This window comes from Rissa tridactyla, chromosome 7 (assembly GCF_028500815.1).
Source record: "Rissa tridactyla isolate bRisTri1 chromosome 7, bRisTri1.patW.cur.20221130, whole genome shotgun sequence".
Taxonomy (NCBI): domain Eukaryota; kingdom Metazoa; phylum Chordata; class Aves; order Charadriiformes; family Laridae; genus Rissa; species Rissa tridactyla.
In genome coordinates, this window is record NC_071472.1 from 24,795,409 (window position 1) to 24,813,908 (window position 18,500).

The 18,500-nt window shown below is 41.8% G+C and overlaps 1 protein-coding gene across 1 annotated transcript; it reads left to right on the plus strand.

The window, feature by feature from the left end:
- Nucleotides 1–1,050: 1,050 nt before the first annotated feature.
- On the plus strand, nucleotides 1,051–16,829 carry GORASP2 (golgi reassembly stacking protein 2). Its single transcript, XM_054209253.1, has 10 exons — nucleotides 1,051–1,233; nucleotides 9,388–9,468; nucleotides 10,236–10,439; nucleotides 10,842–10,928; nucleotides 11,386–11,516; nucleotides 12,121–12,253; nucleotides 12,378–12,501; nucleotides 12,852–12,938; nucleotides 14,964–15,059; nucleotides 15,776–16,829. Exons 1-10 carry the CDS (start codon nucleotides 1,171–1,173, stop codon nucleotides 16,093–16,095), a joined length of 1,326 nt encoding a protein of 441 aa, XP_054065228.1. The 5' UTR covers nucleotides 1,051–1,170; the 3' UTR covers nucleotides 16,096–16,829.
- The last annotated feature ends 1,671 nt before the right edge of the window (nucleotides 16,830–18,500 follow it).

Sequence of the window (18,500 nt, forward strand, 5' to 3'; positions counted from 1 at the left end):
TCCACGGCAGTGCACAGGTAAATCCCAAGCACACTGCAGAGAGCATTTTAATACTGACCAATAAAACACTATGATAATACAGAGGGAAATGAGTCCAAAAGAAGTGAGGTATGGGTTTCTAATCGTGCTAATCTGAATTTCCCTTCCGTGCTCAACTAAGGATCTCTAAAACGGTGTTCCAGTTCACTCACAAACGCTGTTTCTGCGTTACTGAAAATGAGCCCCTTAAACAGGTCACCTCTCTCTGGAGATCTGTAGCACCAGAACCAGGAGGCGCTGGTTTGCATGGGCAGGCTGGGCAAAAGCTTCGTCTGGGGCCTCCCATGCACAAGGTACGCTCTCGGAGAGAAAGAGACAGTCTAACCCTTAGATTCATAATGCTGCTTAAGCAACGACTGTCCAGCAACGCTATGGGATCAGGTTGGCTCAGGGCTGGGTTTTGATATGGGATGCGTGGTGTGTTTCATCAGCTCTCGGCTCTCCCGCACCAACAAGCCGGAGAGGAGATCTCTGGCTCCGACACCGTGTGCCGCGATGAGAACCTGTCCCGTCACCTTGCCTGCGCGGGGCTGCGTGCCGTGCAACAGGGCAATTCGAACCACGGCTCTTGGGCAGCATTTCGCACCCAGGCAGTTCCATACCCATGCCTGAATCCTTCCAGCTGCCGGACGGAGGGTTTGCCGCACACCCGGCAGTCAGGGCAGCCCCTGACCAGCTCCATCCCAGGGGCCCCAATGGCCGCCAGAGCTGCCGGCCGCTTCCATCTGACCTTGGACTCGCCAGGAGCTGTAGGCCCAGAGCAACCAGTGAAAGGTGCGACCTGCCCCAGATTGTCCTCTTTATATCCTGTGCACCCATTTACTGTACATTATTGGTATAATTAGTACTAATATACATTAATTAACCATTCCCATCCGGCGCCGCACTCGGCCGCCAGGGGGCGCCGCCGCTCCAGAGAGTGCGGCCCCTCGCGGCCACCGTACGGCCTCCGCCTCCTCCCGGCGGTTCGGCCGCCCGCCAGGGGGCGCTGCGGCGGCTCCCGGCGTGCCCCGCGCGCGGCCTTCGCCCGCCCCCGCCCGGTCCGGGCGGGAGGGGGAGGGAGGCAGCGAGTGCCACGTCCCCGCAGCGCGGGGCTTTGTGGGGCAGCCGCGCCGCCGCCCGCCCCCGGCCATGGGCGCCTCGCAGAGTGTCGAGATCCCCGGCGGGGGCACCGAGGGCTACCACGTCCTGCGGGTAAGGGCGGTGGGGAAGCGGGCGTGCCGTTAGGCCGGCGGCCCTCGGGCCCGGCGGGCCTCTCCCTCGGCGGGCGGTCCCGTCGCGCTACCCTCGCTCGGGCAGCGGCGGCGGACGGGCCTCCCGGTGCCCGTGGTCGGAGCTCCGCTGTTCGTGTCAGCGGTGAGATCCCCGGCGGGGTGCGGGCTGCCGGCTCCCTTTCCCGGCGGAGCGGGGAGGCGAGCTGCACGTTCCCCGGGCTCCCCGCCGGGAGGGCTCGGTTCCGCGCTGCCGCAGCCCGGCGCTTCGCCTCAGCCGCGCGGAGCTGCCCGCGGCCTGCGGCGGCACCCGGCCGGGCTCCGAGCCGCCGCTGCCGGGGGGGAGAGCGCTGGGCCGCCCGGCCGGCGCCGTCCAGGCCGCAGCGTCTGCGCTCCAGACGGTGCGCAGGCCGCGGGGGAGGGTGCGGGGAGGAGGCCGCTGCTTCTTGGGCAGCCTTTGAGGGCACCGGCTGGTTCCCCGCGGCAGCCCAGCGCTGTTCGCACGCTGGGGCTTGCGGGCGTTCAAAGCGCAGAGGGAGAACGGCGACCCTGCCGGTGCCGGGCTCGGGTACCGCCGTCCCCTCTCGGGCTGTGTCGCGGTCGCTGCATCGTGACCTGAACCGCAGCTGCTTCGCCCCCCCGCAGCAGCTCCAGGGGTCGAGGCACTGAAATGACAGACCTCACGCCTGCAGAGCTGCACTCATCGTGAAGGCAGCGTTGCTGTTTTTCATAGTTACATAGTGTTTATTTACGCTTTGGCTACAAAATTTTGGTTTTGTGTGTGCAACAAACCCGGTTTTGGTAGGCTGCATTAAAGGCCCAGTGAGCAGCTGTTTGGAAGGTGTGTTTCGTGTTCAAAGAGCAGAAGGGTACCTGGGATGTGGCTTGAATCTGATGCACGGGGCGATACAGTACCTTTGCCAGAGCCTTGTCCGCACCCTGGGGCTTTTGCCACTGTAGCTGGAGGGTCAGCACCCCACTGTGGGCATCGTGCTGGGCTGGTTTTTTGTTGGCATCGGACCTTTTCAGACCAGCTCTCTCTCTAGCCCTGTGTTTTAGATATGTGAAAGAGCACAAGACCTCGACTCGTGTGAATTAATACTTCCTTACTTGGTCTAGCTCGCTAGCAGTGAGCTACAACTATATGTAGAGTACTAGGGTGAAAAAAGAAGAAAGGTAGTCTTTGAAGTGTTAAAAAATGCTGCATAATGCTTTTGAGAAGCAAACATTGACATTCTGATCAAACCCAAATGTTCATCTTTTAAAATGTACGTGTAGGCTAAAGTCATGGCGGTCTTTGTTCCTTCCTTTTAATGTTACTAATATATAACAATCCAATGTTACTAACATATGACAATCCATTTTGTCTTGTCCATTTTCCCCACAAAAAAACACTTTTGCAGTTTGGTAAAAGTGACAGGCTTCTGGGGGAGGTGGGGGGGAAGGTTTCTTTTAGCATACCATAACATAAATATCATGTGTTTTTTTACTTTTGAGGGTTGTAAAATCAGTAAGTACACTGCAGTTAGAATATCGGTTATGCCAGATTTGTCAGTTCATGCTGTTTGATTAAAGCATGTTAGTAAATTGAGATGCATCTCTTTTATGAAGTATAATATACTTGTCTTTTCTTGTAATCTTGCTTGAATCTGGCCCCTTTTGTTTTCATTTAGGCACCTTTTGGTTGTAATGTTTTTGCTGTGACTCGCAGTGGCAGTATTTGATTGACAGTCTTTTGAAAATGTAATTGGTAGGTGGACATTAAAGAAGTTGATTTCTGAGAGGACAGCCATATCTACATTAAATGCAGGAAAGGACCTGCCTGTTGCCTTAAACAGACTGATGTTGCTATTTTTCACTGCCTAGTCCTTATGCTGATATATTTAGATGCCACAACAACGAGCAATTATTTTTTTTCTGTGGAGAGGCATCTTAAATTGTATCATGATCCCAGTCTACCAGGAATTAAGCCTCTGCTTATATGTAGTTGGGAGTGTAGACTCAGAGTAGAGAAAAATTCTGAAGTTCCGCAGTTTGGAACATTTATATTGAAATGCGTGTGGCATACAAGTGACTAGAGTTTTCCACTGTAGTTTTTCCAAGCTTATTTTTGCAGTTGGTGTTCTGTAGTAAGTTTTTTAAAGACAGATGTGTTCAGCTCAACACAAATGCTCTGTCTGCATAGACCGACCTTTGGTAGAACTTGGGATCGAGGAATACTGCTATTTCTTCTCATTTATTCTCAAGTAGACTTTCTTTCTGAGCTCAGTATTTTAATCAGATAAATGAGAATGGTGAAAGGAAAACAGTAGTAGTCTTTCAGTGTCACAGATCTAATTCAGATAAGGTCAGATTTGTTTGATAATGCCAAACTTCTGTAAATAGTATATAGTGGTCATTCTTTAAGATTTCATTCATTGTTGGAAAGCTAGAGAAATGTCAGAAGATCTTTTCTATTATTGGAAGAATTTGTTTGGGTAGGGCAGATAAATGAAAAATACGTGTTAAAAGGCCATGAAACAAATGAGTTAATGTTGTTCAGAATGACCGTAGGAGCCAAGTACAAGTTGCCAGAGGGATGAGCAAACTGAGACTTTTTTACAGTGAGACTTTTAGACTGTACATGCTGCCTCCCTGCAAGACTGGTTGCAAGCCTCTTGCTCTGCTCGCTTCAAACAGGAGTAGAAATATATCCAGAAAGTGAACAATACCATCATTAATTTCTGATGTAATTTTTGCAGATTACTTAAATCTTTTTGGCAGCTCCTGCTAATATTCAGTGCAATGTCACTTTCATTGTGAGCTTCGTTATCAGTGCACTTGTAAGAGGAAATAGGAACTCTCCAGGACTGAAGCACTGTCGAAGGAAAGCGATTTCATCACATGCCTACTTGACAGGAAAAGTTCCTGTGGGTTGCGCTGTTGGGGTTTCTAGGTATTGAAATGTAGCCTTTTTTTTTTTTTTTTAAGAGGGAGAGAAAGTTACAAACTTTTTTTCTAGTCTCTTCATAGGTAGACCTGATCATTTGTTTGAAACAATTCTTTGGAATGCATTTTTATTCATCATATGTGCTTTTGTCGTTAGACTTCCATTTACTGATTCACGTAATGTGCTCATAGATCTTTCTTTGAACCTCGCAGGCTGGTAGCATGCAATGCTGTTTACCTCTAGGAACTTTCTCCGTTGTTTTTCTCCTCCATAAGTTTCCTTTAACATGTTATGTGGCTGATTAGAGCAACTGTCTGACTCTATGTATTCCTCGGTATGCATTTGTTTCTGCTTTTCAAAACAGAATGAGGGAAGACTTTGAATAGCTTTCTTGTTCAGCAATGCGAAACTGCAATAGTTTGCCCAGGCTGTTTTTGTCAAGTCATAGATGACGTAAGGATTTTTATCTGCAAGACTTGTATGCTTCTGTGTTATGTGCTGTTCTCCCTAAAAGATATTGAGCAGCAGTGCCCGAAGTTTGGATTTCTGACCTTTACTTGAGTGCTTCGGTTTGTTGTGGTAGAGATACAAGCATGTTGCCATAAAGAGATAACTTACATTTAAGGAAGGTTCACGTTTTAAGAACTTGAGTTAAATTCTCTGTGCTAAAATAAAATTTGATGGTACGTATAGGGAATCTATTTTCTAACAAAAAGCTTATGAAGCTTTTTTCTTGAAAACTGGGTGTTTCACAAGGAAATTCAATACAGTTATACCATATAATGTGTTAAAATAGCTGACAGAAATAAAATAGATTCTGTTAGACCTAACAGGAATTGCTTACACATGATACACAATGAAATTTTATTACCAATTACAGAGTGGGTGGAAGAACTGCAAAAAAACTTCTTTCAGCATTTTGTTGGTAATGAAGTAAATATTAAGAAGCATTTCTTTATGGGAGGGGGAGGAAGGAGCTTCAGAGCTTCTGCTCCCTGATGGTTGTGTATTTAGAGCTTGAAGCTAAGCTTCTGAAAGTTTAAGTGGGCACTGGTTTAAATTATCTGACTTTCAGAAGTGGTGAGAGCCTTCATCTGCCTCTGAAAATCAGGGTTTCCGTGCCTGTTTCCATTTACTGTAGCACTACTTGCTCAGGGCTTCAATTTGTGACCATTGTGTTGCTGAGCAGCCTTATTATAATGTGTAATGGACCATATGTACTGTGTAGGCATAGAGTGATGCTCTTGGGAAAGGTATTTGGCAAAGAGAAACTTCGTGTATATACCAAAAAAGAAGTGTTTTTAGTAACGCAGATTAAAATCAATGTCTTGACCTTGAAACCTTTTCCCTGTTTAATTTCTGACAGTGAATTAAAAGTGAAATAATTAGCGCGTAATCTATGTGCTCAGCAGCCCTGCTGCCTGAGAGCTGTCATCTTGGTGAGAAACTGAAGTCCTGCAGCATTGTATGAGGCTGAGAGTGTCATACAGCCCTTTTCTGCCTCCTGACACTCAGTGTTCTTGATAGAGGTTTTCTTTGCTTGCTCTTAAAAAGCTCCAGTGGTGGCAGTTCCACAGCTTCTCCGGGTAGTCTGTTCCACTGCTTTTCTCTACTGTTAAAAAGTCATGGCATTTACCCACAGACGTCTGTAACTTACATGTCTGAAATAACAGCTGGCTTTGAGAGAATTAGTCTTCCAAAGCTGCCATGGATGGTATCCTGCCTGCAGTGGCATCTGTTGTATATGGTATTACTTGATTATTTCTCAGTCCTCATTCGATTACAAAGGCAAGTTACTGGATACCTACTTGGGACATACAGCAAAGCTGCACAAAGCTAGATTGCTCGGGAGGCCTGAAGTTTATGTACATATACATGGAATCTCTGTTTCCATCATTAACAAGAAGGTTTTTGTGCCCTTGTATTTCCCAAGGTCCCTGGTTATCCTTTATTGCTGTGGTTCTGGAAGAGAACCATGGCCACAGCGCTTTGCGCAGAGCACTGTGGTGTGCGTTTGGTTCTGTGTGACGGTGCTGAATTGTGCAGGTAGCTGCCTGAAAATAGGGTGTTGTGACCTAAAAACTGCATGGGGTCAGTGTGATTGTTGTGCAGGGCTGAGTATGTTGCTTCTTTAAGGAGGAGGAATGTGGAATGAACTCAGCACATCTGTTTTGCGTTTCTGGGACTGCCAGGCATAAACATGCTTTTCTGTCAGTGGTGTTGGGCCCAAACAAACTAGGGGAATAGGAAACTTTTTGTGACTGAACCTGTGCATGGCAGCATGAGGAAATGTGATGACAGAAGGGATGCAGCTACATGCTTCTGAGGTGCATGTATGATTGATGCAATGATAAGAGCTTGATTTCTTTTAGATACAGCTTCCTGCTGGTTTTTACATTCCTGCTTAAAAACAAGCCATGCAGAGATGTTCAGGATTGTGATGGATTTTGGGGGAAGGTGTTCAACATCTGAAGATACTTTCTGCAAACTAATCGTTTTGAACTTGGAAACTCTCACAGTCCCTCAATCCCTTCATCAGTTTGGGGCAGACTATAAATAATTTACCAAATCTATACATCCCAGGTGTTAGGAAGCTTGACATTGATGGAGGCTGAACTGTAATTCTCATTTATTGTAGGTGTTCTTTCTCATTTTAGATTACTTTATTGAATACCTGGTCAGTGTTGGTTCACAGTGTTTGTTTTTGGTTTTTTTTTTTTTTAAGTTCAATTGGAAATGGAGGAAAACCTCTGAATAGAGTAGACCATGTCAGGACTGCTTTTGCAGCTACTGGCTGAATGAGGTCTGGCTTTTTATAATTTCAAGGCCATGACGTATACCCAGTCCTAACAATCTATCTGCATAAATTTATCAGTTTTGGGGATTTACTGATTTTTAATGATGACATTTAGAAAGACATATTCTGTCTTTAAAATTCTTGTTTTCCCAATAACTTCTGAAACTATCTGCTGATTTCATTTTGGTATAACGCCTTTATGTCAGGCTCATTAAAAACACAAAATGTAAGTTCTTATATGTCACATGTAATGGGTGATGGAATGAGAGAGAGAGAGGCTATTAAAGTGTTTTCATGTCGCCTCCCTAAACTGAGGGAAGAGCAACAAAAGAGCACAAGCTCATCCTACATTTGCTACTAGAAAAACCACATCAGAGGAGAGGATGTTTTGAATGACTTAATTATGAGAGAAGCTTCAAGCCTGAGAAGGCGATTATGGAACATGTCCGTAGAAAATGAGAGTTCTTTAATTGCTCGTTTAACCTTTCTTTGGCAGGAAGGCCTCGAGTACCCAGCTTAGTAAGTAAATGCTTTCTGCATTTGAGAAGAATAATTCATATAGTGTATTTTAGCCTCTCTGTGGCTTTTCTCATAAGCTAAAACTTCTGTGTATGGAGGCTGTTCTGAGGTAGCTCTACATTATTGAAAGTTTTAATATCTAAAGTTTAAAATAAGCTCTGGGGACAGTCCACTAATGTCAAAGCAAGACCCACAAGTGCCTGGGAGTTTCTATGCAGCTGGTGTCAGAGGGTCTGCTACATGGAGCGTAGCTTGTGCTTTTACCGTATTACCTGGTGCACAGCTTGCTTTCTGGTCTCTAGTTATTCTTGGTGAGAGGCATCTTGAACCCACAGATGGAGTAAGTGAAACGGAGGAAGTAGTTTGGATCTAGTTAGTGGGACTGCAATTTACTTTGGCGATTGAGAGCCATGGTTGCATAGTTAGTACTTGGCACCCGGGGAGAATATCTGTACCCCCATTTGTAGGAAATTTATTTCCAAGGAGTGTGCAGGCATCTTGAAGACACACTTCTGTAGACACATTTCAAGTTCTAGTTAGAAATGATAAATGTGGGGTTTGGGGATGTTATTACTGCCTTAGTGATTTTTATTACTTTGGGATAATGTTGGTTTCTTTTTTTTTTTCTGCTTTACAAATCTTGGACAGCAGTTGGGGTGTGTGATGTGACTCTGGAACTACTGATTCCCGATTATTTTTTCTTTAATAAATGTTTGGGTTATGTGACACTAATGTTCTAAGTTTCTGGCACCTATTATAGAAAGCTACCCACAAGTAACCTGAGTTTTTTCCAAGCTCTGATTTTGTGGATATATGGGGCAGAGATAAATAGACACTAAGAGGACAGTTTCAGTATTAATCAAGCTTATTTTTTTTTCCATGTTAGAATATTTTGTTCTAGATGAGTCATATTAAGAAAACTAAATTCCTGCAGAATCAGACCAGTATTCAACAAACTAGCAGATTTGTCAGATGGAATAACATGTAACGTAAGAAACCACACTGTAAAGGGTAACACCTTTTAGATCTTTTTGGAAGATGAATGTAGCACATAAAAGAAAAAGCCAGCGGGTAAAATGAATCAGCTTACAAATAAGGAAAGATACTCTTTGCTACAAAGGCTGTAGGAAAATTCTGGTAGCCATATTGGAGTTACTTTTGTCTGTCAGCAATGCACGTAACAGTGAAAAAACAGCACTGGCAAAATGTCTCTCAGTTACTCCATTTGGAATTAAAAGCATACTTTTAACTTCTGGGAGCAATATGTATCCAATGCATAGGCCTTGTCCTAGTGGAGTGGTTGAATTATTTGAGCTGCTGTGGCAGCAAAATTGCTTGTGTCCCTTTTCTTGCACCTTGTTGGTATGTTAACGAGTCGTTGATTGTACAGATGCTCTCTATGTCTCAAGAATGTCAACAGGTGATGTTTAATCAACCCGTGCTTGCACAGATGTGACTCTCCTTTTCCTCTAGTAAGCTAAGATAAAAAGCAAGGTCCAACGTCAGTACTTCTGTAGAAAGATACTGCTTTTTAAACAGCTTTTTCAGAATTCATTAAGCTTGTCCTTTGACGTAATCTTCCTAATTGAAAAAAATATATGCAGTTTATCTATTGCAGCTGTAAAGCAGTGCATGTCCCAGGGAGTGGCTACTGTTGTATCATTCCTCAATAATTTGCAAATTACTGATTTTTAAATGTTTCTCTTTCTCTTTTTTTTTTCTTTTGTAATGGAAGAATTTTTTTGTCCAAAAGGTAATATCTGAACGTGTAAAAATCATACATACAAACATTGGTAGCTTCTAGAACTACAGCTTCCACAAGCAAAAATATAATTCTAGTCTATGAATCAGCATTGGTACACTTTTGCTAAATTCTTTTTTGACTTTGTTAGGTACAAGAAAACTCACCAGGGCATAGAGCTGGATTGGAGCCATTCTTTGATTTTATCGTGTCCATTAACGGTTCAAGATTGGTAAGTGTGTTGCTATTTTGTAACTCTGAATAAAAACACTGTGGTGAGAATCGTATTTTTAATAGGTTTTTTTTGCATTTGTTTTATTGAAATGTATATAAGATATTTCTCCATAGTTTAAAATGAGAAAGCCTAGCTGCATCAGAAATTATTTTCCTTCATCCTGCAGTTACAATTCTATCAAAAATTTAGCTGGAGAATAAGGATGCAGACAGGCATGCTCTCTGTGGACATCTGTGCCAGCAGAAGATATTACTACCTACTGTGTTAGTGCCCCCCTAGTTCTGTCTGTAAAACTGCTTGTGTGAGAACTTGCAACCTCAGAACAAGTTGAGTGAAAGAGCTATTGTCAAAGCTGTAAAGCTGTGAGCTGGGCAGGAATCATGGGAGAAAGTTTTCAAGCAGAGCTGTAGAGAGACAACAAACCATCATAGCAGTGGAAAAGAACATGTGTGGGTAAGCTCTTCCACCAGTACAGCTGCATTCAAGAAAGCCTCTGAAAAGCTGCAAGGTGCATCGTATCACAGGTTCAATTAAAGTGCTTTCATGATTGGAAAGCAGGACTTGTTATTGTGAAATCCCAGGTTTTCACCAGAGTTTTATTCTAGAATTGTGAAGGGACTGGAAGCTCGTTATAAAATAGCTGTAGATACATATTCTGGTAATGCACAGTGTTTATAGGACCTTTGAAATACAAAAGTGGTGCTATAGAACTGGATGCTTGCTGTGTCAGACACTGAACCAAACTCTTGTTTGAACATTTGCAGAATAAAGACAATGATACTCTCAAGGACCTGTTGAAAGCAAATGTTGAAAAACCTGTAAAAATGCTAGTGTACAGTAGCAAAACACTGGAACTGAGAGAAACATCAGTGACCCCCAGCAACATGTGGGGTGGACAGGGCCTGCTGGGCGTCAGCATTCGTTTCTGCAGCTTTGATGGGGCCAATGAAAATGTATGGCATGTTTTGGTACGTATGGACTTCCAAGTATTTTTCATACTGTTGCTTACTGTTATTTTTTTTTTTAATCTTTTTACTGAAAAGTAACTTGAAGGGCGTACACAAGCCATGAGATCAAGTTGTTCTGTTTTCATTGATTTTGGGTTTGGAGAGACTTTTGAACTAGAACTCTGTGATTATCAAATCTTGTATTTAAATCGGTGTTTTTGTATAATATTCAGAGCTCCTTGTAACGGTATCATAAGAGACTGTCATCTAGCCACTGTTTCACTAGTTCAGTGACTATTCTACTAATTGTGTTGAAAACTTAACTGTCTGTCTGACTCAAAACCTGTGTGAAGTGCACATCTAGCCATTCTGCTATGCCCTGACAGTTATGTGGTGTTTTGTAACTTTCCATCTTACAACTAGGAAGTGGAACCAAATTCTCCTGCTGCGTTAGCCGGACTTAGACCTCATAGTGACTATATCATTGGAGCAGATACCGTCATGAATGAGGTAAGTATATAAAAATAAGTTGTTTTTTTTTTTTTTAATAAAGAATTGTACCAGGACAGTTTGAACCATCCCCACGTCTGTCTCTGTTCAACGCTGATGAACTAAGTTAATGCAAAGAGGAAGGAGCTCTGGTGTGGTGCCTGTTCTTTGTGCTTAAATGCAATTCTGGAAATAAAAACTACTCTTAAATATCTTCATGGAGTCAGATAGAAACTTTTTTTCTACTCTAATATTAATGTTTCAAGTAGCAGATTTGAAATCTGGGTTGTGCCGTGTGACTTCTGAGTTACTAGCAAAGCACATATTAAAGTCGGCCTTGTGATAAAACAGCAGCACTGCAACATGTAGCAGTTACCAGGTTCTGTTACAGAAAGTTAGCACTAGGAAGATGATCATGCTAATGTCAAATGATAACATAAGGACAAGAAAACCCTTATTCATTTTTATCCTTTTACAGTCTGAAGATCTCTTTTCCCTTATTGAAACGCACGAAGCAAAGCCATTAAAACTGTATGTGTACAACACAGACACAGATAATTGTCGGGAAGTGGTGATTACTCCAAATTCTGCCTGGGGTGGAGAAGGCAGGTAAGGAGATGATATGTTATAAGGGAATGGGACACCATTCTTAGAGCACTAGCCTAAAAGCTGCTTGCTTAAGTTTTCTACAAAGACAGAAAAAGTGTGTTGTTATAGTCAAGGCGTTTCTGCTGTAATAAATTATGTATTTACTTGAAATTCAGATTTAGTTACTAATGGGTTTGTTTACACAGTAAATTAGCTAGTGCAAAAATGCACAAACTGCAATGGTTGCTTTCTGCATTAGGCTTCAAATAGTCATTAGGCTGTAATATATTCTTAAAGTATTGAGCAGTAACCGGAACAGAGGACTGCAAATGACAACTGCAAGTTGGATTCCAAGATGTATACCTGATATAGCTGCGTAGTTTAAATAACAACGAAATTTATTTTGTGCTAAATGTTTGTTGCTAAAAGCTACAGAATTTCATTTCAGTTGTCTTGTAGTGGTTGTTTCTCCCTAGAAAAAGAAGCAACATTTGGGAGGAGGGGAAAGTTGTGCAGAACTTATCTTGAAACTTGTTGGCACCTTGAGTCTTTCGTGCATTGCTCGCTATGGATGCCGTAGTTGTAAAGTCACTTCACTGACTTTTAAATGTTCATATTTTAAAAGCCTAGGATGTGGCATTGGTTATGGATATTTGCATAGGATACCTACGCGCCCATTTGAAGAAGGAAAGAAAATTTCTCTCCCGGGACAGTTGCCTAGTGCATCTCTCAGTCCCCTCAAAGATGGCTTCACAGAGGTAAGTTGTAGTCAGTTCTTTGTCTTGGTAAAAATGGATTATCATGTTATATTGCATTTCTGCTATTGGTTCTGGTGGAAACAAACCCTAATGATGTAACTTTATTTTTTTTCCTTCCAATAAGGTTCAGCTGTCATCAGTTAATCCCTCAGCCACATTACCCCCTGTGTCAGCCGGCCTTGAACAGAGTCTTTCAGGACTTTCTATTAATTCACCCTCAACTACTGTCAGTAGCGTTCTCAGTACAGGTTAGTATGGAGGTAACTAAGTTCTGAAATGTTTTTCTGCATTCACAGATGTTTCTGTCAATTTAATAGAAGGCAGAAGAGAGAATAAAATTTTCTGTTTCCCAAACTTTTCTCAACAGCAGAGTCTAGGGTACTGCAGTTGTGCCCTACTGCTTGCAAAATAATTGCAAACAATTTCTATCAGAAATACAATGTGTATTATTTAGAGTACTGTTTTTCTTTATCAAAATTTTATGGCTAAGGCAAATAGTAATTCTCCTGTAAGCAATTACGTATTTGTACTCCTTGAGGAAGGGAACTAAAGTGTTGTATGCTTAAAATCAGTGTTGTTTTCCTGCGTGCTCCACCAGGTGTTCCAACAGTTCCATTATTACCACCACAAGTCAGTCAGTCCCTTACCTCTGTGCCACCAGTTAACCCAGCAACTACATTACCAGGTGAGTAGGTAAAATTTCTTAAAACATTTCTGAAACAAAAGTCTTAAGGGAGCAAGGGAAGAGAGCTGTCTTTTCCAGTGCTTTTTGTGGGGCAGGAGGGTATAACTTCGTATGACTTACACTTTTCCAGTTAAGCATCTCTATACAAGCCCTACAATGTTAAGAATTTTTTTTTTTTTAGAGCTTGTGCGCAGCAGGTCTGTGGCACAGAGCTGGCAACAAAGTGTATAATCATTTACCTTTTAGTGGCCCTTGCACAATAGATAGAGCATTCAGGATTTCTCAGGGAGGTATTTTTTTGTTTTTTGCAACATTTCTTGAGTTGATACATTGTTACTTTCATATATATGATACATTGATACTTCATAAATTGTATGTTGCGAAATACTTTTGCAAAGAGCTTCACAGTTTACAGTTTGTCCTTTGCTCTCGGACATCATGAGAGACGAAAGATCTGAGACTGCACGTCTTGCCTATTTGTGCATTCCTTTCACCCATAAAACATGCATTTTAGGGAACTCCTTTTTAATGCTCAGCTTGATCATTCTTCCAAGTATAAATAGAGGGTTAACAATATAGAACTGTATGTTGCCGTGACTATTTCTGAATTATTTAGTAATTTGAACTGGTATAACAAAAGTAAGAGTCTGCCTACAAAGTGGTGTGTGTTATTTGCTGATAATAATGAACGTTTGAAGCACTAGTATTCCAGGATTATTGACGGTGGGTGAGATGAGGATTGTATAGGGTTTTACCATGTGATTGGTGCACTGGTACAGGACTCAATCGTGCATTTCAAAATACTGAAACAGTTGTATTTTATGCTTTGTGTGCTATGAGACGAGTAGATAAAGATGTGTCCAAAAGATTTAAGTAATGCTTGGAGGTATAATGTCCAACATAAAAAAAATAAATGTGTAGTAGAGCTAAATGCATGCATACAAGGGCAGAGAACTTTAATCTTGTACTGCTTAGATAAAATAGCAAACTACTAAGAAGTTCAGCTTCTGCTGATGTCCTATTCTCCCCCAGCCCACGATCCACGTCCTCTGCAAAATCTGCAAATACTAATTTCCCTTTCACCTTGTTCTCTGAATAGTATCATTGCTTTTTTGAAAGCTATTAGAATATTTCTCGCAATTTGCATGGCCATACTAGTGAAATTGTAAGTGTTAGATATACAGGAGGTTTAAAATTTGAGTGAATTTGTGTGAAGTTCAGCTTTTTTCAAATTTTAAAAGAAGTTCAAACCAAAGTTGCTTATAGCTGAGATGAAAACTCTTTGAGTCAGATTATGTCAGCCTTTGTGGCTAATGAATTCACAGATAGGTAAAGACGACTGGTTTTTAGTCAAAATCTGTGTACCAGCAACCTTGCTTTAAGACTTTTCTCCTCTCCATCTTATTACCATTACAGTTTATTTTGGAATTAACCGTCTGTGAGCTAAACACAAAGTAGAAATAGAGCCCTTGTCCCAGAAATGTAGCTCTCCTAAAACAGGAGATTCGGGAGCAGAAAGATGTTGCCTTTTCTATATACTTTTGTGTTTAACTCCAGTTATGAACTGAGTAGAAAAGACTATTATTAGAGTAATCGATATTAGAGGTCAAAATAGTATGTATTTCATCCTATTATTATCTTCTGCCATGCAAATTCGGAATGGAGGGCTTCTGGTACAGCGCTGCAGTAAAATAACTACCTTACCAGTTCAGTTAAAAGCTGAACTCATAATGCAAGCCTACTAATTCCTTGAAGTAAGATTCTACTTTCCTCAGAAAAATCTGAAAGGATGGGATTATGTATTTGCTAGTCCGGATTTCCTGCAATAGGTATCTGTTTTCACTGTGCAGTTTAAAAGCTGAAACTCAGTTAAATTTGCATTCTTATATATAAAAGTGATAATCAAGATGTAAAGCAATGTAAAATAACTTTAAATTATCAATAAGATCTCAGAAACAATTGGGGGGGGGGAAAAAACAAAACAATTTTAAGTTTTCAGCTGTAACTTTTCCATTCTTCTCTTAGGTCTGATGCCATTACCAGCAGGGCTTCCCAACTTGACTGATCTGTCCAAACTTAATTTACCTGCACCACACATCGTTCCAGAAATCATACAGCCTGGTATGTGCTCTTACAAGCTGAACGCTGTAATAGTGGGTGTCTCCTTGGCAATCCTTGACGCTCTCATTTAGAGCCATCTGGTGGAGTTCTGAAGAGAATTAATTGAATGTTTGCCTGAGGTGGGAGTTGACTGTAGTGCCCAGATTAGGTAGACGAGGAATATGTCTTCAGATAAAGTAATTCTAAACCCGTGTCTGTAACTAGTTGTTTCATCTTATATTGCCTGTTTTATGATCTCCAAAGAGATTGTGCCAAGAAACCATAGAATGGTTTGTGTTGGGAGAGACCTTAAAGATCATCCAGTTCCAACCCCCTGCCACATCCAACCTGGCCTTGAACACCTCCAGGGACGGGGCATCCACCACCTCTCTGGGCAAGGTTCTTGTTAACTTCTTGGTTTTGGCAGTTTTAGTGAATGCCAGAAAAATCTAATCATTAAATACCTAGTCCTCTGGGGAGGCAGAAACAAACTTGAGTTTATTCTGGTTCTTCAGTTCTGAAATCTGAACAATATCAGGCTTGAAGCTAGCCCGCTGAGTGTGCTGCATGTGTATCATGCTCACACTAAGTTCAGAAATCTTCCTCCTCTCCCAGAGTAAATAGGAGATGAGAGAAAGTAAAAATTTTAAGCAAATAGAGAATGTCTGCAGATCTGTCTGTGGGATGCAGCAGCTCACTGCCTTGTTTTTTGTTTTTTGTTTTTTTGTTTTCCTTAGGTTTGCCATCCCTTCCCTCCTTGCCGCCTCTGAATCTAATGGGAATAACACCTCTGTCAATGCCACCCAAATGTGTTCCTCTGCTTCCTTTGGTCACAGAGGCATCTACAGTGCCTACAGATTTGCTTCCCTCCATTACTCAAGCCGGAAGCTTTTCCGTCGACCCTGGCACTACTGTAAATGTAGAACAGACCTCTACGCTCACCTTGGATAGTGCTACCCCAACTTCTAAGGCAACTATTGTTGACAGATCAAGTGAATCCTCTACAGTTAATGAGAAGACATCTGGAGTCACAGATACACAAGCTTCTGAATCATAACTCCAGATCACTCTGTTGGATTGGCTTGGTATTTATTTAGCCATGGGATACATATTTGAAGAGCAAGCTATCATTAATTTCATACTAGTTTGTACTTAATCTTTAGGAGTCCTGTAAATAATATGGAGGTATAATAAAAATAAAAGGGGGTTTATAAAGTGTGTGTGGTGGGAGGGGAGGAAGAATACTTGTATGTAACCAAAAAAAAAAGTCAAGATGGTAAATAGAATTCCACTGCCAAACTTGGAGGTGTATGTTTTTAATATAGGCTGACAGCCTTAGCCTGCTAGGCCTGCCCTTGCTTATAATTAGCAATTTTTGCTTCTGATAGAAATGAAGCGGTTCTTGCGTGTGACATTTACGTACCATAGTTCTTGTTCTTTGCAAGTATCTTGTTACTACAGTGGGGATGAGAATGTTTAGTCCGAGTTGTAAATTTTAACACTGCAGCACTTCCACCTAAAGATATTTCTGTTAAAGTTGCTGAGTGACCTGTTAACTGACATCTCGTTATTCAGCTTGTACACAAATCTTTATTTTTAAGCTCTCGAGAGATGCTCAAGCCATGTTTTGTGACTGCTGCTGCTGCGTTGTTTCATACGCCCACTGTAAAATGGCATTTGGAAGGGAATACAGGAAATGTTAAATGTAGCACACAATTTGGCACTTCATGACTACTGTAAGACAAATTAATGGATTAAGCATACATACAGCAATAAATTCCTGGAATTTTATCCTTTGTGTGACAAAATAGCACATTTATTTGCTTAATGCTTAAACTCTCATTTAACTGTTTTTAGCTCAGCGCTCTCTAGCACAGATCTGTGAAAGGGCTCCCTTCCAGAGGAATGGATCCAAGAGGGAATGCCAGACCTCTTAATGGCAGGCAGGATCAGCACGAGCGGTTAGATCCGTTGCAGCAATGAGTCATAAAATCTGCCTGCATATGATTCATACTTGGCTTTTTAAATTGGTGTTCAGGATGAAAATTGTAGCTTAACTGTAGATTAGACACTTCTCTAAACTGGGGTGTGTGTGGAGTCCAGGTGAGAGCCCTCACTCCTGGTATCAGGTACAGCGGATGTGGAAAACTCTTCTGTACTACTACAGTCCTTCTGTACTACTGGGATTTCACTTACACGTTTGCTACAAGCACGTGCAAACTTTAGCCATATCGTCAGCAGGCTGGAGCTAAAGTCTGTTTCAACAGCTCCATAATCCCTGTTGGCAATGCAGTCTGCCTGGTCACTGTTTGGAGCAGTAGTGCACCCAACTGCTGATCATAATGTCTCAAAGACTTAGTTCAAATGGAACCCTTATCTAATACCTGTTGTCCTGTCTCATCTTTATCACCTAAGTATTTGTCTTTCCCCTGCCCCACTGCTGCACGTTTCCTCAACACCTGTTGTGTCAAAGACTGACCCAAATACTTTTTTTCACACTGTGAGTGGTTTCTTTTCTCAGCTGCTTGTGAAATCCCTCTGCCTTGTTAAGTAGGGGGCTTGCTGTTTGTCAGAATGTATTTTTTATTTACCTTTGTAAATCCAGTCTCACATACCTCAGAATTAAACCTTGGCATGAGAAGGATGTTCCCTCTTTTCTTTGCTATATACAGAGAAAGTCCGTTAGTATTGACCTTCGTAAAACCTCACAGGTCTAACAGTCTTTCCTGTAACTTCCTTACACACTTCCACAGCTAGAGTCCTGTAGGTGCTGTGCAGTTGTCTCTTGTAGCAGACAAAAGAAGATGCTTAGTCTGAACTCATGCACTTTCTGTTAGCTATTTTAAGGTCCCTTGTTGCTGACTTCATAGATCCAGCCTTTTGATAGGTATGAGAGCGGTGGAAGTAAAGCAGTTTTTAAGTGTAGCCATCAGCAATTCTGCTCAAGATAATGTGACTTCAAATTTGGAAATGATTCAATGGTGCGGAATTTAAGCTGTAATCTCCCAGATAAAAAGTCAAACATTGAGAAGTCAAAAACTTCACACTTAAAATAGAAGCAAGGACCTTGAAGTTATGCTATTGCATGCTGCCACTGTTTTTTAAGTCTCTCAACTAAATTTAATGAAATTGTACCTTAATCACTTACGACTTAGTTTTCCCACAAAAAGAAAGTAAGGAGAGATGTGGACTGAAGATATACCAAGGCAGTGGCAGCTGATGTAACCTTGCTTCCATGAGTTGATGTATTCAGCTGTTCATGAACAGCTAAGAATAGGCATATTAGCTTTATTTAAAAACATGGACACATGGAGTTCTTTAACAAGGACTGACAGCAGACGAGAAGACAGATGTACCATGAACATCCCCAGCCTTGAATATAATGAAGAACGAGTAACGTGTGTGACACTGTGAAACGAAGAAGGTGTTTTCCTGCTCCACGGAAGGCTGCTCTGGGGGCAG